Here is a 21,608-nt window from a genome sequence, read left to right on the forward strand (position 1 = left end):
GCAAAAGCCGAAACCATTTCCAGCCATATATTAGTAACCTTTTATACATCTTTGTTGGAGTTCAAACAGATGGAGACCAACTTCACTTGATTCTCGAGTCTTTGCACTATAGTAGTACAGGTAAATTTGAAATACATATAAAATACATCATTTCAAGCAAACCAGGCTTTGAATGGTATAATACGAATATGTAAAGTAGTATATTCGTTTTTGGAGTCAATATCATATTAACACAATCGTAATCATTCAAGTTGGCTCTCAGCCACTTGGTAGGGTCTTCAACATATTAATATTTTTGTAATCTGATCTCTCTGAGGTTTAAAATAGAAACATGGCTGTGACTGGGTGAGTGGAATGGTTTTAGCGGAGGTCGAGGACTTCGTATTTGAGCTTGGCGTTGAGAAAGACGTGTGAGCAATGCTCGTAGATTGGGTTACCGTCTTCTGACTCTTCGTGCGGGTGGAAGCCTCGCTGCTGGCAATTACGGATCACTGATACTCCTGATGGATCCGACAGATGGAATATTCCGTGAGGTGTTGTTTCGTCTGTTGGAGCCATCACGATTGCTACTGCCTCCGGGAGCATTATCTGCCGAGATTAAAGATATGTATGTGGTGGCCCATATGGTTAAATATAAAGGTGTACAAGTGACTGACTTACAGATATTGAAAGGGAGAGTTTTTGTTGTACCTGATACGAGTAGTGTGTGTGAAGATCAACAGATGACATGAAGCAAGTTTGTGTAGGGTGTGTCTGAGACCAAACATGTAATTGCTCACAATAATATCAATAAGAGCTTATCAACGAGTTGATCTTATTGATAGAGCAGTTTGTATTATCTCTAAACACTATAAGAGTGAAGGAAATGAGGCTGAGAGAACTTACATGAATCCAACCCAAGGGAAATAAAGAGAGTCTGTCCTGAACTTCGAATATTTCTTCTTCATTTAGTGTTTGACACTGTACATTTAACAAATGAGAATGGACCAAGTGTGAGAAGAATCACCCACGGGTGAATACATGTAAAAGGTTAAGTACAAACTGAGTAACGTACAGAATCTGAGGTAGACTCCTGCTTTGGGATTATGAGAGTAGTGATATGAAACACCCTGTTTTTCTGCAAAAACAAGGGGAACATATGTGATGATAATTAGACCATTTCAGCTGATGAAGAATGCGAGCACAATATAATACAAATGCAAAGGTAGACTGCATCTACTCACCAGAGAGCCAGCAAGCACTCCACAAGTTTCTAAATTCCTTTCTGTGTTTGACCGTGCTAGCCTTAAGAAATCTTCCATTATCCGCACAGGCTTAAGCAAATTTAGCACAAGGGTGAAGGTATTAGTATTGGTTTAACAAGACGAAAACGAGAAGATTTCCACTGAAACAGGCGAATCGTAGCAAGCTTTTTAGAGGATGTGCATGAAGCTTTTTAGCTGGAACTTACCACATGCAAATGCTGATAAGAATTGCTGCCCTCTTTTTCCTCTAAAGAAGGAAGTGCAGGTCCTGGTCTAGGATCAGCTACTTTAGATGGGCAAATTTGAGCGTATTCTTGGTGCACTTGGGCTAGCACCGGAGGAGGGGAAGGTTGCTTCATACCCACAAACTGAAAGGGGTCTTCAGTTGCGTCACTTACAAACTGGGAAGTTACCGCCTCCGAATGACGCTGCCATCGACCATCATCTAAAGAGAGCACAGAGTTCAGCGTAGAGACCCCTTGAGAATCACCATTAAGTGATGTTGAGGAAGCGCTAGGTCCAGCGTCAATCAACCTGTAGCAATCGATGGAGTAAGTTAGACATATAGCCCATGATTTCTATAAAGAAAATTCTTAAAACGGCAACAGAAGATCAGTACTTACCCTGAATTTTCAGCAGAACCCCAATCGGTACTACTCGGATATTGAACCTGTCATTCACACAAATAAAGATTTTTATGAGCTCCTTTAATCTAAACTCAAATTTCCTATGGATTAGATCAAGAAGGAAAAAAAAAGAGTGTCAATATGTGGGGAAGCTACCAATAATCCGAAATTTTTTACCTTTATCTCGGACTTGGGTGCAACCCACTGACTTTTAAGACCATTTGGACCTAGAAATGAATGTCTAGATAAGGTCGCTTGGTTTGGGGGCAGAAAATCAAAAGATCTGCATGTTCAGGAGAGCACAATTTAAGTCTCAGTTATCATCTCAGATTAATATGTACAAGCAATCGAGTCTTATATACCCATTTCTTGTTCAGATCTTTCAAAACTAAAGATAAACTCGAGAAAACAAAAACAACAAGTATCTTCAAACATGACACCATATAAACAGAAAAAGCTAAGCAGTATTGTGGCTAATTTTCTGGTAACAAAGACCCAAAGATCATCACATTTACTGTGGTTGCAGAAAGAGACAGAGGCAAAGGAAGAAAACCAATGGCATATACGGGATTGCTGGACCCTATTTCTTAGAGAACTTATGGTGTTTGACTTCCTAATGAACAGAATTACTGACAACTACATCGAAAGGAGAATACTCACAGCTTCTGGAATTGCTGATCAATCGGTGTACGATTTGAAGATGAAGTCAGATTAGCGGCGTTATACGTTGCTTGAGATGTTGTCGGCCTTACTGGCTGCATCCAGGGGAAGAAAAGACAATACAGGTAAGAAAGCACATGGATTACGAAGATGTGCAAACAAAATGCTAATTCCGATCCTCAGACCTTGTTAATATCACCAGGTCTAAAGTATGAAGCTCTGTTGACAGGAGGCCACTCAACAGCATCTGAACTATACGATACGACCGGGAAACCAATTCCAACAACACTATACGATTCATCATCGGCTCTGTTCAGCTCATCCACTCGCCTGTCGAACTCCGGCTTCAGAGACTCAAGCTCATTGATTACAGCGCGAAGCCTCTGTTGCACAAAGAAGTCCACTTTAGAGAATATAAAGGGTAATAACACTAAAACAACACTTGAAAGAAAAGAGGATAAAAACAGAAAATACCTGACCTTCCTACTCCCAAGTCTTTCTTGCGTAAGCGACGCCTGGTAATCTCGGTGGAAAGGAATCGTCTCAGAAATCAAACTGCCAACAAAAATAACAAAACTTTGCAACTCTTCCATGGGAAATTCATATACAAAAGTCTTATAAGTGTACATATAGTGATCATTTTCTGCTTACCTTGAGTATCTAAGGAGCATGATATACAAATCTACAACGTTCTTCTCTTCCCGATAGATTCCGGCCTGAGCAATATTCAAAAATGAAACATAATCACTAATCCATTCACTTCAAAAGCTGATTGATAAAGGCTAAACATTAAACCTATACCAACCTGGCGGAGGAGATTATCGGCGATGCGGTAGTAGTTACGGAGAGGAATACGATTGTCGACCTCGATCTTACGAGCTACCTTCTTCAGATCAATCTTCTTCATCTTCACCCGATTTCAAATCACTTTTCCGGCTTCAAGTTCAGGTGAGATTGAAGGATCAATCTGCGCTGAGAAAACGCAAGGCAGAGAACAATAATGAAACCGTGTCGTTTAAAGAAATCAAACATATGTCCACAATGAAATGGTCAACTTATGGGTCTAGGACCTCATTATCTTCACCGATTTGGGCTTTTATGTTTTTTGCTGGGCCCAACAATCTAAATAAATTCTGGACTGGACTGGACTGGCTTGTTTTGTTAGATTAGTTGGTTTCTGCCTTCTGGTGTTGCTTAGTTCGGCTTTCTTGCGGTCTGTCTGTTTCATCTCTACCTAACATTTCCAAACGTTGGATTGTTACTAATTTGACGTTAATGCTTCCAAACTAAGATGTCTGCAGAATATCCATTGGATTTACTTCCACATTCGTTTTGTTTTGCCATGAGACCAATCCATAGGTCAAACAATTTGTAATATACGTAATTTTCAATGATAATTACATTTTTAGCACAAACATTAATATGAACAATAACAGTGTTAGTTTCTTTATTAAAGGGTCAATTGTTAATATTGGGTTTCTATAAATCTTACACTTTGATCAGAGTTCGATAAATACATGTATAACAAAGAAAACATTAATTTGTCTCAATTATTTTTGTTAAAGGGTTTAATTTTGCATTTCATTTTAATTAATAGTATTATATAATTTTGAAATATCATTTGTAAGTTGTAAATGACTAATGGTGTTGAAATAAATATTTAGTTTATTTATCTCTTGGAAAAGATTTACAATACAAAAAACTTAATAATTTTTTTTCGCCAACCTAGTTTACTCGGTTCCTTAAAAATAACACTAGGGTTTCTAAACACAAAATACTACAAGCATATTTTAATTTGTTGAACTGTACATTAAAAAGAACTTATGAATCCTAAATTTTACCAACTATATTTTAAATCCTAAAGTTATCACTATAATAAGTATGTATGCCCAATAAGTATTTCATTCATAACCAAAAGTTTAAACCCTATCATCATTAGCCCCAAAAATCACGTAAAGATTTAGTTGCGTCAATGCATAAACAAAAACATAAGGTTAGATTTAAAAATCAAAATATTATTTTTCTTTTGATTGCAAAAGACTACATATATCCTAGACTGTTAATCTTATCAATAATCACCGTTATCCCACATCTCCACAATCATAAACCTTAAATATGAAACTCTTATCAGTATGCACATATGTTTATTTATAAGAGAAGTATGTTGTTCCACATATTTTATATCATTATATATAGTCAAACGTTTTTAAAAGAAAAATTATATACACCATGTCATATGATTTATAAAAACAAAGAAGATAATTTCCAGTAGAGATAGACCAGTATATTTCCATAAAATGTTACAAATGTTACTAGAATGATGTTTGCTTATTTTACATATTAGGTACATAGTATATTGTAGTTATATGATATCTAGATTTATAAAATAGTTTCAAAACCTACAACATTAAAAATAATATTATAAATAAATTTACATACACGTAAGATAAATTTCCAATAACAAAAACTGAATTTTACGAAATCAGAATTTTGATGTTACTGATGAATGCACTTTAAAGAAAAGTGAACTTTATAAAATTAAATATTACTGTGGATAGCGAAGTTCTTTCTATCATAAAATTTTAGAAGACCAAAAATAGATCAGTTTTACACAATGTAGCAAAGTAGTGGTCTTTCTTCAATATGTCTGAAATTTGTTCACAAATTCACTTTTGAAACGCTTAAACAGTTATCTCTTTTTGGAGTCCATATTTTAATCCCATACTAGGAAATGGTTCGAACTTCTATGCTGCCTGAAGTGCTAGAGTGGACTTTATCACCTGAGTAAGAGATAATCTGCGATCATTTTATTTAGAGGTCGATTGTTTTTGGTTTTTGTTTCTGCAGAAACCATTTTTCATCCAATCACGTTTTTGGTTTTTGTTTTTGTTTTTTGTAAAAACCATTTGAGTTGCCAATCAAGATTTTCAATAAATAGATTCTCTAAAATTTAGAGAAACTAGTTTTTGAAAAGTTTAACCAATTTATGAAAAAAAATAAAAAACCAACTTTTGTGAGCTTTTTTGAAGAAAAACGAATTTTGATTTTTTTTTTTTTGTAGAAACTACTACATTATAAAAATTAAAATTATCATAAAATATTTTGTACATTAGATATCGTTTAACCAATAATGTGAAATATTTTAATTTGTGTTTCATATCTGTAATTAAATTTATATATTTTATAAATAATATTATTTAATTTTAAAACTTAGTTATTAGTTTCTATAAATAAAACAATTGAATTATTTTAATTTTTAATTGTAAAATCTAAATATTTACTGCTATTTTATTATATTATTTTAAAATAACGTATTAGTTAATTTTTGAAATTTTTTAAAAAATACAACAAATCCAAAAACCAAAACCAAAAACCAAAAACCAAAAACCAAAAACCAAAAGCTGAAAACCAAAAACTAAAATCTAAAAACCAAAAAGTAAGAGGTTGATTGTTTGTGGTTTTTGAATTGGTTTTTGGTTTTAGTTTTTCCAAAAACTAGTTTCAAGCCATTCAAGATTTTGCCAAAATAGTTTCCGTGTAAAATAGGGAATCTGGTTTTTGAGTTTCCTATGCAATTAAAAGGAAAAACCAGAATCTGTGTTTTTGGAGTTTTCTCTATCAAACCTACGGCAACTGTTTTAAAAGTAATTTGTTTATGTTTTTTTTGTTAATAATTCAGGCACAATATATCTATATTTATTCAACACATTATTAATACTGATATTTCTTACGTGAAGATATGCCTCCTTGATAAACAAATATTTCTTTTTATTTGTAAGAGCCACATTTATTTAACAAAAAGACATGAAAACAAATCTTATAAATAATAATATTCTTTAAAACTAATTTATTCAATTATAATAAAATTAATAATTATAACTAATAAATTTGGTTAAATTTATATAATTTTTTTAATACAAAATATTAATTAAGACATTATAGTGTACATCAAAGGTTATGAGAAGTATTTATTTATTTACTAAATAAATATTTATAATTGACTGATTATCTAGTTTAGTTGAATAATTAATGTATGCTATTAATATTAAAGAGAAAAATACGATGGAACGATAGTAGGTTCATATATATCTTGAAATATATTAAAATGAAATGCAAAGTTAAATTGGTGTATTGGTCCTTTGGAAAATAAGAGTAAAATAAGAATTAGAAATGAAAATATAAATACATTTTATTTAATTTTTTTGAGTTAAAATATATTATGTAAATATAAACTTAAATATATTTAAAATACAGCCATTAATTTTTACAATATTTTGGTTTCTTGTTTTTATTTTTATTTTAAACTAAATTTATATTAGTTTACTTTTAGTGATACTTATGATATTTTTATTTTATTTTTCCTGAAAAAATATTTTATCATTAATTATTTATTTTAATCTAAAAACAAAAACCAAAATCTAGTCACCAATCAAGTTTTTCAAAAAAAACAAAATCTACAGAAAAATCAAAAACCAAAAACTAAAACCAAAATCTAAAAACTAAAATAAAAAAACTAAAAACCAAAAACTACAATCTAAAAACCAAATAAACAATCATCACCTAAAATTTAAAAACCAAAAACTAAAACTAAAAACTACTGAAACAATCATCACCTAAGTTTTTTTCTTAGAGAAATCATTTGTCTTTAGCTAAACTCAAAATTTCATCAAATTTTGATTTAGAATTCTTTTTGTTTCAAGAAAACTAAAATGCCCCCAAACAAGGTTTATATATTAGGAAAGAAAAAGAAAGAAGCAGCAATGATTGTCTGCACCATTTAAAGAAACGATCAAGCAGTTATACATTTATTCTGGATAAAAGTTTTATTTTATGGAAACATGAAGCACGCGAGTAGGCTAACACCAAACCAACCACTCTCCATTTCCACGTCTGTTTGCCCTAAAAGCTCGAATATGTCTGTAAATTTAAACGACTTTTTCAGTTCTCCGTTAAACATAAGTGACATGAACATAATATGAAAATAACACTTTATTTTTTCATACTGATAACATATTCTTACCAGATTCTCTTGTCCAGTTAAAAAGGTAGGTCCCCTCGGGGGAAGTTGCTTGTGAGGCGTCCTCTGGAAGAAAAAAGGACAAATGAAATTAGAATGCGTACGTAGTAGTACGAATTAATTACAATTGGTACATGCATAAATAAGTAGATATAAAAGGTTACCACTAGTTTGGGTCTTAAGCTTTCTATTGCCTCTATAGTTCTCTCATCTGCACTTGCTTGTTGCTGTGGAATAATATTTAACATAAGAAATTTGAACTACTTTTAGACTGAAATATCAAAGATCTAAAGTTGGCTAGATTGCATCAACTGATGTACCTTGTGCAGAACCCAGTCTGCAGAATCAAAAAAGGCACGTTTGGGCTGCATGCATTGGTTTAAAATCGTTAGTATATTAACAAATCAAACCATACGAATATATGAAAAATGCGGGTTACTTAAAGATATTTCACCTGCGAAATGAGAGGCTTTTTCTTTGGCACAAGACCTCCATATTTGTTTGCACCAGAGGTAGCCTAAGGGCAAAACAAAAATGAATTTAATCAATTACGTATTAAAATATATATCTTCTTCTCTTGTCACATATTAAATAATGAGACTCAGAAAGATAATGATCACAATTGCTGACAAATCCTACACCAAAAGAGCAATTTCTATAGTGAGGTTTTGGTATATAACGATATGTTAAAAAGAGTTTAAGGTCGTAAACTGATTGTCAAGCATCCAAAGAAGTTCACTCTAACGATCGCAATCAGACAAAATCACTTTGAAGAAAAAACAAACAATGTATATATCGTTAAAACCTAAACAGATAATTCAAGAAAGTGTTGAGTTTCACAAAGGGTTTCACATGAAGATGAGTCTATCGTTTACGGCCGTCCATATAATTAATACTCAGTCTAAAATTTGTTAAGAAAGAATAATATTGTTGTGTTCCTTTGACAAATATGTTCCATTTTCTGAATCATTTGATAATGAGTTGCGAAGTAGTGTATAGTTTAAAGACTTTTTGCATATCAAATACTGAACTTTGACTACATAAAATAATGTTTTGAATGATAGACGTAAGATGAAAACAGACGTGTATGGTCGTTAGATAGCGCGAGGATTGGGGTTTGTCAACTGAACAAACATATTTTTGACTGGGTGACTACTAATGCGACCTTAACTAAATTCAATAGTCGTCAAACCGTTTCTTAAAAATCACAAAAAAAAAAACTTTTCATAAATCTTTTTAATTGCTACCCAGATTAATTATGTTTTTTTTGTGTGCACACCCAGATTAATTAAGATGGTTCAAATTAACACTAATATTCTAATACCTAAATGATAAATCCTTAAACATTTCAACACGGTGCCTTATCAAACAAATTATGAGACTAGATCAAAATCAATTAAAAAACATTCTCAATTGATTTGATTTTAATTACCTCTCGTTCCTGAGAAAATACGATCTCGTCCGCTCTGTTGTTTTCCGTCGCCATCGCCCTCGAACCTTTTGCCTTCTTCAGATTTCTTCTTCGTCCTGACGAAATCAAGTTAGGGAAAACAATCAACAAACCTAGAAACTGCATCATGGAATTAATCTCTTGTGTACCCAAAACCCTAATTATGCGTAAACAAAGAGATAACTAGTGTTAGAGAGAGAGACCTTAAGAGAGGGAAATAAGAGGAGGAAGATGGTGACTGGTGAGATAAGATTATGTGTTTATAGGTTATATATACTCACACGCACATAAGATACTCATCACACGTAATTTTTGCTAATTTATTGGGTGTAAAAGTTAAAAACTTTAACACTATAGATCTAATAAGATTTGACATTGTTTATTGTAAGGCCAGGTGGACTTAAACCAGATTTTCTTAATCTCAAAACTTGTATCCACGTCCATACAAACGATAGGAGGATAAAATGATATCTAGAAGATAAAAATCATTATCTATCTTTAAACATTAATATTAAATTTTAGCACAATATAATGTTGTGAACTTTTTTTTTAAGATTCAGGAGTAAATTTCAGACCCAAACGGATAACTGGCCGAAAGCAAAAGCCCATACATGTGTGGTGTCTAGAGACAATCGTGAGGTACTTCATTCCAACAGTTTCGAACTCGCAACTTGGGTGCAGCAAGAAGCCCGTCTTTGCCATTGGGTCACGATGTTCCGGACATGATGTCATGAAACTTCTTTTATGATTTAGAAACAAGAATCACACACTTAGACCCAAATCATGTCTCAACCCTATGAACTAAAGTTTCACCCATCGCCTACGTACACCTTCTTGGTTCGTAACCACCGACAATTTTCGTCTTCTCTGACTCTTCCGTCACTTCTCATAAAAGCTCTTATTTACTACAACAATTTTGAGTCATACAACCGTTGTGCTTCCCTACGGTTTTCACCTTATATAAACTCCTACTCTTCTTTTCCCCTCGCAAAGTCATCAAAAACATATAAGCGCATCAGACAATGGCTACCAAACATAGAGGTCCACCGGGAAGCCCCGTACGCAAAGCTTCAGATAGCCGGCGTCCTTACGACAACGGCAAATACGGCGGAGTTGGAGGAGCTTAGGGCGGAGCTGAAGCGGGAAGGAGCTGAAACACATCCGCCTAACCGTGTATTTTTATGCAATGGTAATGTATCCGAAAATGTGAGTCTTAATGAACAGATTTTTCTAATTATCATCTATGCTCTCTTTTGTACTGGAAACAACACCTGTAACCAATGACTAGTGAGTTTCTTTAGAGGGTTTTGGATGGGTTTTGTTAGATAAATTGAAAGATATACTTTGATAATGATATTTCAAAATTAGTTATGTTAAGATACGCAAAGCGTGCATAATCTTGGTAATTCATATTTCTTCTATTTTTTTATAATGAAGTGACTGGTGAGTGTATATAGGAGGATTTCACCATTTTAAGGCTTCAGTGAAAGTGTCGGTGATTCACATTCAATCGTAAGCTATTTCTACGATTTCATCATCTATTTCCATACATGTTTGTTTCCATCTATCTGTCCCTATTTCAACCTGTCGCAAGTGGATGATCAATCTCAAAGATAACAGAGTTGCCACTGGCACAACGACATTACGAGAACCGACAAGTTTTGTATAGCTAAAAGGTTTATTAACTTATATAAAGCTTCAAAATGATGTACTAAAAGATGTTGTGATTGAAACCATTATCAATGTTCACTAGATCATATAAAAATCAACAGCTACCCCATAACAGTGGTCGTCATTGACATTTGATCTTCATACACCAAATTTGACATATAGATAAAAGCCTTTGTAGGATATATGAAGAAGATAAACGAAGAACAAAAAGATGGTGAATGAGAGAGAGAAACAAAACGTGGAGGAGGAGGAGGGAAAATATGCATGATATTTTGTAGATTTAGGAGATAAATTTTTGGCAGTTTTTGGAAGATTCCATATTTTCGGAATCTAAAACATAGAATAAATAAAAACAGTATGTATATTTTAGGTTAGATAAAACACTGAATAATAGATGGAATGATTATTATTTACTACGAATAACATGAAGGAAAAGTTAGAACGTCTTAAAACACATAACCAAAAAAAGATAGATCATAGAGTTAAAGTTATAAAACGTATTCGACGAGTTATTAAATATAGACAAAGCATATTCTCATAAAAGTGGAACCTATAAGAAACTGTTGATAATGTATTCTACCAATATAGATCATAGTAAAAAGGGTTTTTAGTGATTAAACCCCTCAAATAAAGATGAATCGTAAAAAAATCGCTCGACTAACAATTCTGTGAAATAAATATTAATGGAGGGTGACGTACATTAACGGTTTATAAGTTGAGGGTTTATAATATTGAAAACTTAGTTGAGAAATTTTTTTACGATTCAAAAATAGTTGAAAGGTTTTATCACTAAAAGTCATTAAATATTTTAAATATTTATTATCATCTATACATTATTTTAGATTGATTTATAAGCCTTTAAAACTAATTTATAAATGTTAGTACATTAATTTATACATCATAAATTAATAATTTTCAACACTACTTACAACTTAATATAACTTTAAAATATTAAATTATTTGATATTTGGCAATAGTGATATAAGAAAATTTTTGTGTTTATAGCGTCATTGTCAAACATCAAATAATTTAAAGTTTCTAAGTTATATTAAGTCTTAAGTAGTTTTGAAGATTCCTCCATGAAGTCAATTTTTATATTTAGAATATGACACACTTTTTTTCTATTTTCATAATTTTCGTCATCCGGCTCATAATTCCCCTACCCCCCAAAAACAATGCATGATTATTTATTTTATTTTCATTGATTTCTGAACCAGTACGTTATATTTTTGTCTTCTTGATCAATAAAATAATATATTTGATATATTATTCTTTATTTATTGTATTATTTTATGTTTCAGTGGTATCACGAATAATGTTAGATTATTTTAGGATACCCATTATTTTACCCTAACGAGTAGCAGAAATTGTAAAAAAGTTTATAAAATCATTGTGAAACCGTATTAATCATATGTAAAAATATTAAAATATTTATGAAGGTTTAGAAATTGATTATAAAGCAATATATTAAAATTTATAAATTAGTTTTAAAGGCTTATATCAATCTAAAACAATCTATAATGATAATAAAGATTTTAAGACATTTAATAACTTTTAGTGATAAAACTCTTCAACTATTTTTGAATCGTAAAAAAACCCCTCAACTAAGTTTTCAATATTATAAACCCTCAACTTATAAATCATTAACGTTTGTCACCCTCCGTCACGGTTTTTTAGACGGAGGGTAACATGCATTAACATAATTAAAGTTGAGGGTTTATTTTACATGTTTTTTAGTTAAAGGTTTTTTTTACGATTCATCTTTAGTTGAGGGGTTTAATCACTAAAAACCCTAGTAAAAACATAGAACATTTAACTAGTTAGATAACCCGAATGAGTATTTTGTGTCAACGTATGACATAAAATATTTTTTTTTTAGAATATAGATTTTGAAAATATGAAACATCAGATTTACTCTTAACTAGGTGTGGGCCCGCATTTCTGCGGGCTAATGTATGTTCTTAATAATTTTCTATTAATGTTAATTTGTATATTTATACTAATTTATTTAATTAGATATAAATATTAAATTCTTTTCTGTATGTTTTTGGGTGTTTTAACCAAATCTTAATTGCTTGTTATATGGACTTATTTTTCTTTTTATACACGATTCTTCTATATTGAAGTTGAATGATTTACTTGATTGAATCCAAATTTAACAGTTTTTTAAATATTGAAGAGCGATTACATTTGTCTAATTTTAACATTTTTGGCTCAAGTACCATAGTTTTAGAGTTTTTTTTTTGTTTATTTAGTGTCCTAAATAAAGGTAGATGCAAAATATTTAAAAAAGTTCTAGAGTTTATTTTGGGCGGTTCAAGTGAAATCATACTCATCTCATGTTATTAAAAATACGAAGAAATACATATTTTTGGACACATATAACTATGTAGAGATCTCTGACAAAAATTCAATAATACATATCACCGGTGATTTTTAAGACTGATTTAAAGAAATATGATACTTGATTTGCATATCCAAACCACAATGTGCATGTTAAACATGTATTCAAATCATTATGTTATAAAAATTAAATGATATAAAATTAAATTAAATGCCTCATAAAATCTACATTGTGTCACAAATAGTTAATTTTAATAAAATCTACATTGTGTCACAAATAGTTAATTTTAATTTAATTGAAGATCTTCTAAAGGTCAAACATTCAAAACTTCACCAATAATGTATAAAACTCAAAACATTAGAACGAAGAACCGATGAACATACATAACATAAACATGACACATCAATAAAAACAAAAAAAAATGATATAAAAAACTCACGGACTAAAAGTTTCTTTTCATATTGACGTTCTAATATTTTTTTTAATTCCTTGAAATAACTATTTGCCAACTTTTTTGGGAGATCATCACAAGAAGGGATTTTGGTTGTTCTATAGAGTTTTATCTTAAAAGGTAAAGGTTTCATTCTATTTTATGTGGTATAGTCACCGATAGTGAAACTACTCATTAAAAAAATCCCTTTGATCAAAATTCCTTCATACCTGAAATTATGGAGAATATCATCGGTCAATATCTGAATTTATAGTCACAGAATAAAACGAAATCATCTATCATGACGTTTCTTCAAATTATATAATTTATATACATGATTAGAGCCATTGTTTTGAGAATGTTTAAGTGATCTTTTATGTTTCAAAATATTCATCTTTTTCTTTTTTGTAAGTTTGCCATTAGTATGTTTCTTATTACGATTCGTAATCGAGCATTAAGCTTGTATCGCTGGAGTATAAGCATAAAAAGTTTTTATAGTGACAACTAAAAATATTAAATTACATACACCAGTTAAAACCTGAGATTTTTTTCTTTTTAACTACTCACCTATAAACTAAAAGTAATAAATTACATACACCTATAAAAGGTTGGGACTTGTTCTATTGTAACCATTAAAAATGTTATCTTTTTGGGACTGATGAGCTAATGTTAACAAAATACAAAACAATATATAACTTACGAAACCATGAACAATATAACTCTTTTTAACATATAAAAGCTGATATTTTTTTGTAAAATAATAAATAAGATAATATCAAATATTTATGTAGATCATACATCGTAGTTATCATAAATGCTTTTCTTTTGTAAAATATTATCTATTTCATTATTAAAAGAAATTAGTTAAATTTAAAGTTTTGATAGAATTTTTTAATCTCTGTTAATTAATATATTAAGATAATCACTAAAATTGTTCATTAAAACTAATAGTTCTATAATTTATTTATTAAAATTAATGACACATCATAAAATTATGGAAAATATGATAAATCAACAAAATTACTTCTTAAATAATAGTATAGATTTGTAAAATATTATATATTTCATTATTAAAAGAAAATTAGTTACATTTAAAGTTTTGATAGAATTTTTTAATCTCTGTTAATTAATAAATTAAGATAATCACTAAAAATTTTCATTAAAACTAATAATTCTATAATTTATTTATTAAAATTAATGACACATCCTAAAATTATGGAGAATGTGACAAATCAGCAAAATCACTTCTTAAATAATAGTATAGATACTGTTTCTAATCATTTTTCGTATTTTTGAAAATTTAAATATTTATAAAATATTTTTTCTGCTGAAAAGGCAAGACATGTCTAAGTTGACAAAAAAAAAAAAAAGTAGAAAAGGTTTACTGGGATAACTTTTTTTTTTTTTTTTTTTGTAACTTACTGGTGTAATTAAGTTTTCAATCTCTTAAACAGTTGGGCGTATGTGATGAAGTCAGTCCAGGCAAAAGAGGTGCCTGTCTGACCATCTTTTTGAGCTTACTCTGGAAAATAGGCTAACGGAGTGGCTTTGGGAGAAAGTGATTGAAAACCGCAAACAGAAAGGAGTATGACTCTTAAAGGCCTTGGATTGATCCACCTCTGTACTGTCCTTGGATACGATACACTTGGTCGATCCTTCTCTTCTCTTTGACAAATATAGCGTTGGATTCCCTTGATAAGCATGGTTGGACCGCTCTTCATTGGGCAGCACACTATGAAAGGTAAATATAACTTGCACTTTTTTTGTAATAAGATTGGCTCTTCTGTCTGCCAGGCCAAGGCCTAACTTGGTGAATGGTGACCCTCATAAAACGGCTAGAGAAATCAGTGGTTGGAGTACAGGCCATGTTCCGGTCCAATAAGGCTCAGCAAGATTACAGAAGGATGAAACTGGGAGAAGATCAGGTGAGATTACTTTTGCTTCTTTCTTTTTTTTATTAACTCAATGCAAATATCTAATCCAAAGATATGCTAGTAAAGATTAAAACACAATATTACATACAAAGTATTGGTGATTAATGTATGTATAAATATATATAACATGTGACACAGCTGGAGTATGATGGGATGAAAGAGCTTGATCAAATAGCCACAGTGAGCTGAATGGACTAATAAAGAGAAGTGGTGTGGGGGCTGTAAATCATGAGTTTATACGTGAAATCCAGAGTATGCATAGCGAGATGTCGCTAAAGTGCAGATGTCTTCCTAACACAAAACTTTTGTTACAGGCTGACCTTGAGTTCTTGTTCATACAGCAGCTTTTACACTTTGTGCCGTTGTTGAAGCTGGACTTTCAACCTGAAAGTGAGATAAACAAGAGTTTGGCTACATGTAAACGAGATTCGGAAATTCCCATGACTGAGAGAATTGCAAATCAAGATTCTTGTATTTATTTACCTTGGCTGCTTTAAACAGTTCGTCTACGACTTCAGAAAGAGTTGGATGTGCATGTACCGCAAGTTTTATGTCCTGCACCATCATCAAAATAAAGCCGGAGAAATCTCACAATCTATATAGCCCAATGATCAAATCAGGAACATTGTTGGGTTGCAGAAATAAAGATTCCCCGTACCTGGCTGAATGCGAGTTCCTAAAGCGATGGCGTTGGAAGCTTCATGGATAAGATCAGCTGCGTGCAATCCAAAGATATGAACTCCTAAGATTTCACCATTGTCAGGTCTGTATATCATCTGTTGCACATACGAGAGCGTGTTTAGATCTCTTCTCAGTCACTCGAGGACTAATAAACAACTTTCTTTATCTATTTAGATCTTTCTCTTAACCTTAGCGAGTCCTTCTCCTTCGTTTTCGGCTAGGGCAGTAGGGCCTTTGTGTTCGCCTTGAAACTTGTCTTTGGCAACACTTACTTTAAATCCCTCTTTCTCTGCTTTCTCTCTCGCTTGAGGCTGAGAAATTTCGAAATTATTTAAAGATCATAAAGGGTTACAGTTAACCTGTTTAAAGACAGCAGTCCACTAAAGGTGTCTAGAGTTAGAGTTACCTCTGTCAATCCCACCATGCTGATTTCAGGATGAGTAAAACAAGCAGCAGGGATGCTAAGATGATTAAGCACATGATCTCTACCTGTGACTTGCTCCACCACTAAGCCAACACAAGTAGATGCACAGAGTTTAATTAAAACAAAAGGAAAAGACTGTTTCGTGGAATATTGATACTCAATTTACCAGAAATTCCTTGGGCACTAGCTGCATGAGCAAGCATCAGTTTACCATTAGCATCACCGATGCGGTACAAGTGTGGAACCTATCAACCAAAAGTGACTCCGGTGTAAGAACTGATGGTAACTCATAAGGTGTATCATGTATGAAAATAACACTAACCAGCTTTCCATTTCCGTCGATCACACGCATTCGCTCATCAACTGGTATAAAACCTCTCTGCGTCGCTACATTGATCTGTGTGGAAAAACAGAGCGGTCAGGGTTATTTCTTTCACAACCATATAAACTCAGAGAACCAAAAGTGAAAGATTTTTCATAAGAGGGTGTCGTTTATTATCATCTTACGTTTTCCAGAGTCCAGACCAAGACCATTTTGGTGAATGGAGCTCTTCCTGTAGCGATAAGAGCCGCGTCCACTCAGCAGATTCTTAAAAGCTCTTTAATGCGACATTTTGTTTACCTCCAGAGTATCCTTGGGTTCCTTGGTTTTGGCATCAATCAGCTCAATCATCACCGGTCTTCCATCTTTTGCTGGAGTGATCTGTATAGAAGAGTTAAAAACAAATAAAAATCTGCAGAATAACCAAATAATATCTAGAATCCAAGAGATAAAAAGGGCTTCTACTTTGCTTGCAAAGACTCCAGTATGATAGTCAATCTTTCTTGGATTAATCAGAACCCTTTGAGCCAGCTTACTGATCTCAGGATCAAATCCAGGTATTAGCTGATCCAGCGCCTCAATAAATGTTACCTGCAGAAAAAATGTTGGTGACTTCCTGAAGTTCTGTTGAATCACAAACCTTTTAGTAAACAAAAAATAGCCTTTTGCTGATACTGAGAGAAATGAAAACTTTACTGAAAGTAACAAACAAACAAACACCACTTGGTCATATTCTAATGCAAAACGAACAAGTTACCTCGCTTCCAGGGGCAGTGTAAACATCACTGAACTCAAGACCGATATAACCACTTCCTACTATCGCAATCCAGTCAGGAACAGACTCCAGTTTCAATGCATGGTCACTTGTGATGACAGTCTTTCCTACAGAACAAAAAAAATAAAAGGAATTTTTAAGGTGCTTGCTATACTAACAGAGACGAGAAGTTTCGGGTTTCAAGGCATAAAACAAATACCATCTACTTCTATTCCTTTGGGGACAAAAGGCACAGATCCAGTTGCAATGATAATATCTTTAGCGGTAATAATATTGTCGTTTCCATATTTAACCTCTTGTGGCCCCTACACAAAGAGTCTTAGGGTGGTCGCCAATTAAGAGCAATGTCGAGTTATCACACCCAAATACTAACGAGAACAGAGCCAAAACCTGTCAATATGTCAACAGCAAGTGCCTTCATTGAGTTGGTAAGATTATTCCTAATTTTGGTAGCCAGGTTACTCGCATGATCAGCCACACCTTTGACGGTCATAACCCGCAGCTGAAACCTGTTATAGAATCAGAGCCAAAATACTTGCTTCACAATCAATCAAAAATCAAAACTTTGAAGCATCTACAATCAATATATCTATCAGTTTCATAGTACCTGGAGACCAAAGGAGTTCAAGTGATGTTGGTTGTGAAGCTCCCTCATCCTACCACTAACAGCAAGGAGAGCTTAGGAAGGCACACATCCTCTGTTCACGCAAGTCCCTCCCACACACATCTCCTTCTATGATTGCAGTTTTGAGTCCCTACCCCCAATTAAACAAACATTATCTATTACACAAAGTACCACTACCAATCTCAGTTAGAATCGAAGAAAGAAAGCAAAACCTTCTCCACGGCGTGCAATGCAGCTCCGTGTCCGCCAGCTCCAGCTCCGATGATGATCAAATCATAATCGAAAGGAGCTCCATTGCCTGCAGAAGAAGAAGATTTCGATTCTATTACTACGAGTTTGGAAACGGCAAGAGGTCAGCTGTTTCGGGGTCTTGCCGTTTCGGAGTGGAGAAACCAAACGCCTCTCGTCGGAGTCCACAGAGGCGGAGATTCTTCGGAGCGACATTCGATGAGCTGATTGGAAGATTGGGTGTAGTAAGAGACGCTTGTGAGAAGGAAAGAGAGAGAGCTGATTGCATTGTTAGAGAGAGAGAGAGAGAAAGATCACGGGAGTGACGGAGATGACAAGTCCGGTGAGAGATAGACGGAGACGAGCGGAGATTCCGATATAAAGATGGACACGTGGCACGTTTATCGTCATTATAACGGAGATTTAAAAAACCCCGGTTCGTATCTCTAGGCCCAATGGGCTTTTTTATCAATCAATTGAAGACTTGAAGTTCCCAAGGAAGAACCGAAGAAGAGACACGTTAACAAGATGAAAGGTGAACAGATCATAGGTCAGACTCCGACACGTGTGGGGGAAGCAGAGCACGTGTCAAAGGAGTGGGAAAGCTCTCTCTCTCTCTGTTCTTCTCCTTACTTGTTGTGGAAAGAGAGAGAGAGAGAGGTGTTAACAGAGTCAGAAACAAGAGAGACAAAGGCAAAAGAAAGATGAGTGAAGAGAGAAGCAAAAGAACAATGGAGACGAGTGGTGGAAAAAAGATAACGGTTGAGATCAAAAGATTTGAGAATGAGAAGGCAAGCTTGTTCGATCTTGGTCATCCTCTTCTCAACGGCATCGCCGACTCCTTCGTCAAAGCCGCTGGGGTAAGTTCTATTATATTTCATCTATGTGTACATAGATATATAGTTTAAATGGGATTCATTATGAAGGTTGGAGCTTTACAAGCTGTGTCCAGGGAAGCTTATTTCACGGTGGTTGATGGTAAAACGCCTGCTACTTTCTTCATATTCAAATATATGTAAGTCAACCAACTTCATTTTGATTCATATATTCAGGGGCAGGGTCCGACTCCAGCGAGAATAACGGAAGCAACAAACTTAGGTTCCCTAATCTTAGAGGTCTGTTAGTTATATCATGCAGTTACAGTTACAAATATGTGACGTATTTGATTTATGATATTAAGATGTATAAGTCTGATTTTGTATTATGATTCACGTTACGTTGTTAATAGTATTTGTTGTTGCATTTTCAGGGGAAAGCAGCAAATCTCTGGAAGCATTGGTGAGTTTTAATTACAAATGGTCGCTAATATTGTGTATGCATGTGTATGCATATTATGATCATGTCTTGTATGCATGTGCAAGCAACAAAGTTTGGTAAATAAAAATTTTGGTCTTGAGCTTTTTGTATGAGACTTTTTTTTTTTTTTTGAATAAAGGGCTTTTAGCTTTTTGTATGAGACTTATTAACTAATAATTGGTCTTTAGGTGAAGAATACAGGAAAAGAATCTCTCCAATGGGGTGAGTATATTCATTTATTTATGTCAATTCAACTTTTGTAATTTAACCTTAAGTATATTCTTAGGCCATGATTATCCCTAAACCGTTTTTTGGGTTTCTTATTTTATTTTATTTTTTTCTTGATTTTAAAAAAAAAAATTTTAAAAGGTATCCAACCACGGGCCCCCACGTGTCAGTGGGGTCCGTAAACAGTACTAGAAACAGCAAAACTTCGATCCTTCTTTGGCTACTTCTGTGACCGGTTTTATCTTTTTGGTGGGGCCACCATCGTTACTTTTCTTAGAATCTTCACCCTAGAAACCGCGATGTTGATGCTCTTAAGGGTCGGGATGTTAATTGATATGGCAGGCCTAGCAGCTGGATTATATTCGGGTATAACTTATGGTATGAAGGAGGCTCGCGGAGGCACACATGATTGGGTGAGTTTATCAACATTGTATTGTTAATTAATGTGATTCCTTAAATAATCTGTAACCATACACATATATATTGCAGAGGAACAGCGTGGTGGCTGGAGCATTGACAGGAGCGGCTATGGCTGTGACGACCTCGGAGAGGACAAGCCATGACCAAGTGGTTCAGTCTGCTCTTACAGGAGCAGCCATTTCCGCCGCTGCTAATCTCCTCTCCAGCGTTTTCTAAATGTTTTTCATTAGAGGGCTTTATATGTGTTATGGCAGCTTAGCATAAAATAAGTCTCTCTTGTCTTTTTTAAGAAAATTCTCTGTGGGTCTGTTACGGCTAGGCTTTATCTGAAACTCTGAAACAACAAATCACATTTCCTTCCGTTCAATTCTTCCTTTGGCTCTAACTGCTTCAGAAAAGTTAGTTGACGTCTTTTGGTTCAAAAAAAATATATAAACCTTATCTTATTTGGATAAAACGTGGGACCTGTGGCACTGAATCCAGACAAGAAAAAAATGTTAAATGGCTTACACCCGTGAGGTTGCGTCAGATATTTTTCTTGGAAGCTATTTACTCGTTTATTTAAAGTATCGAATAACAAAATGGCGGTTCTAAGAAGATGAACATTAGTGATCGTTAATTAGAGAAATATTAAAAACCCTATATGAGTGTATCACATTTTTCTCCTAAAGTAGATCATAAATCATAATTTAAAAAGAAAATCATCTATGTATAGTAGTTCAATGGTGGATGGTTTTGTAAGACCTAAACCTAAAAACGATTTTAAACACGCACTAGTTTAAAGATGTTACGAATATTTGGTTTGAAAGGTCCTTGAATTTTGGTATAAAGGCATACGTTGTGAGGTGTCTCGGGGTTAGCCAGGTTGGTGGGTAAACTTTAAAGAAGAAAATCATTAGACGAATGGTTTTCGTAGCAAAAATCGTAAGAGGAGCAAATGTTGTGCGTTTGTAGAGAAGCATCACTCCAAAAATGGCGAAGAGTCCTAAACGTTAGCACCACCAAAGATTTAAGATTTGTACACCCGGGCAAAGCCATATTCAGTTAGCCTTTTTGGGATGAAATATACATGTCCAGTTAGTCTTATTTATCTAGAGCTGGTAGGTGTGCTCGTAAAACCTCGTGACAACTGAAATAGAGATGCCAAATTCAAGTTTAAGCAGCAATGGGAAGAAGATTTATATCTGTTCTTATCTCTGATCCAAAAAGATGATGGACTGACTTCCATCAGAC

General features: G+C 33.4%; 3 protein-coding genes and 1 pseudogene across 3 annotated transcripts; 1 reads left to right on the top strand and 3 right to left on the bottom strand.

The window, feature by feature from the left end:
* Window positions 1-173: 173 nt before the first annotated feature.
* On the bottom strand, window positions 174-3,554 carry LOC106306209 (AMSH-like ubiquitin thioesterase 3). Its single transcript, XM_013742737.1, has 13 exons — window positions 3,336-3,554; window positions 3,182-3,246; window positions 3,010-3,085; window positions 2,716-2,913; window positions 2,531-2,625; window positions 2,048-2,153; window positions 1,868-1,914; window positions 1,451-1,778; window positions 1,224-1,313; window positions 1,055-1,117; window positions 886-960; window positions 691-753; window positions 174-588 (listed from the first exon to the last, which is right to left on the bottom strand). Exons 1-13 carry the CDS (start codon window positions 3,435-3,437, stop codon window positions 361-363), a joined length of 1,536 nt encoding a protein of 511 aa, XP_013598191.1. The 5' UTR covers window positions 3,438-3,554; the 3' UTR covers window positions 174-360.
* A 3,692-nt stretch (window positions 3,555-7,246) lies between these two features.
* LOC106305423 lies at window positions 7,247-9,312 on the bottom strand. The gene is made up of 7 exons (XM_013741795.1): window positions 9,201-9,312; window positions 8,980-9,074; window positions 8,002-8,064; window positions 7,868-7,912; window positions 7,712-7,774; window positions 7,551-7,613; window positions 7,247-7,447 (listed from the first exon to the last, which is right to left on the bottom strand). The coding sequence occupies exons 2-7, from the start codon at window positions 9,031-9,033 to the stop codon at window positions 7,430-7,432; spliced, it is 306 nt and encodes a 101-aa protein (XP_013597249.1). The 5' UTR covers window positions 9,034-9,074; window positions 9,201-9,312; the 3' UTR covers window positions 7,247-7,429.
* A 6,075-nt stretch (window positions 9,313-15,387) lies between these two features.
* On the bottom strand, window positions 15,388-18,782 carry LOC106302274 (annotated as a pseudogene).
* Window positions 18,783-18,977: 195 nt separating this feature from the next.
* Window positions 18,978-20,732, top strand: LOC106304934 (outer envelope pore protein 16-2, chloroplastic-like). Its single transcript, XM_013741317.1, has 7 exons — window positions 18,978-19,291; window positions 19,358-19,409; window positions 19,484-19,546; window positions 19,681-19,709; window positions 19,916-19,949; window positions 20,298-20,368; window positions 20,445-20,732. The coding sequence occupies exons 1-7, from the start codon at window positions 19,136-19,138 to the stop codon at window positions 20,589-20,591; spliced, it is 552 nt and encodes a 183-aa protein (XP_013596771.1). The 5' UTR covers window positions 18,978-19,135; the 3' UTR covers window positions 20,592-20,732.
* Window positions 20,733-21,608: the final 876 nt, after the last annotated feature.

This window comes from Brassica oleracea, chromosome C7, assembly GCF_000695525.1.
Source record: "Brassica oleracea var. oleracea cultivar TO1000 chromosome C7, BOL, whole genome shotgun sequence".
In the NCBI taxonomy this organism is placed as follows: Eukaryota; Viridiplantae; Streptophyta; class Magnoliopsida; order Brassicales; family Brassicaceae; genus Brassica; species Brassica oleracea.

Excerpts from the sequence above, each read along its gene's own strand:
- LOC106305423 (XM_013741795.1), bottom strand. The coding sequence starts at position 9,033 with ATGGCGACGGAAAACAACAGAGCGGACGAGATCGTATTTTCTCAGGAA. Across the intron at positions 7,913-8,001 it reads AAAAGCCTCTCATTTCGCAG|CCCAAACGTGCCTTTTTTGA; the intron begins GTGAAATATCTT and ends CAATGCATGCAG. Across the intron at positions 7,775-7,867 it reads CAGACTGGGTTCTGCACAAG|CAACAAGCAAGTGCAGATGA; the intron begins GTACATCAGTTG and ends ATTATTCCACAG.
- LOC106306209 (XM_013742737.1), bottom strand. The coding sequence starts at position 3,437 with ATGAAGAAGATTGATCTGAAGAAGGTAGCTCGTAAGATCGAGGTCGAC. Across the intron at positions 3,247-3,335 it reads CCGATAATCTCCTCCGCCAG|GCCGGAATCTATCGGGAAGA; the intron begins GTTGGTATAGGT and ends AATATTGCTCAG. Across the intron at positions 754-885 it reads TTCCCTTGGGTTGGATTCAT|ACACACCCTACACAAACTTG; the intron begins GTAAGTTCTCTC and ends GTTTGGTCTCAG.
- LOC106304934 (XM_013741317.1), top strand. The coding sequence starts at position 19,136 with ATGAGTGAAGAGAGAAGCAAAAGAACAATGGAGACGAGTGGTGGAAAA. Across the intron at positions 19,292-19,357 it reads CCTTCGTCAAAGCCGCTGGG|GTTGGAGCTTTACAAGCTGT; the intron begins GTAAGTTCTATT and ends TTCATTATGAAG. Across the intron at positions 20,369-20,444 it reads GCGGAGGCACACATGATTGG|AGGAACAGCGTGGTGGCTGG; the intron begins GTGAGTTTATCA and ends TATATATTGCAG.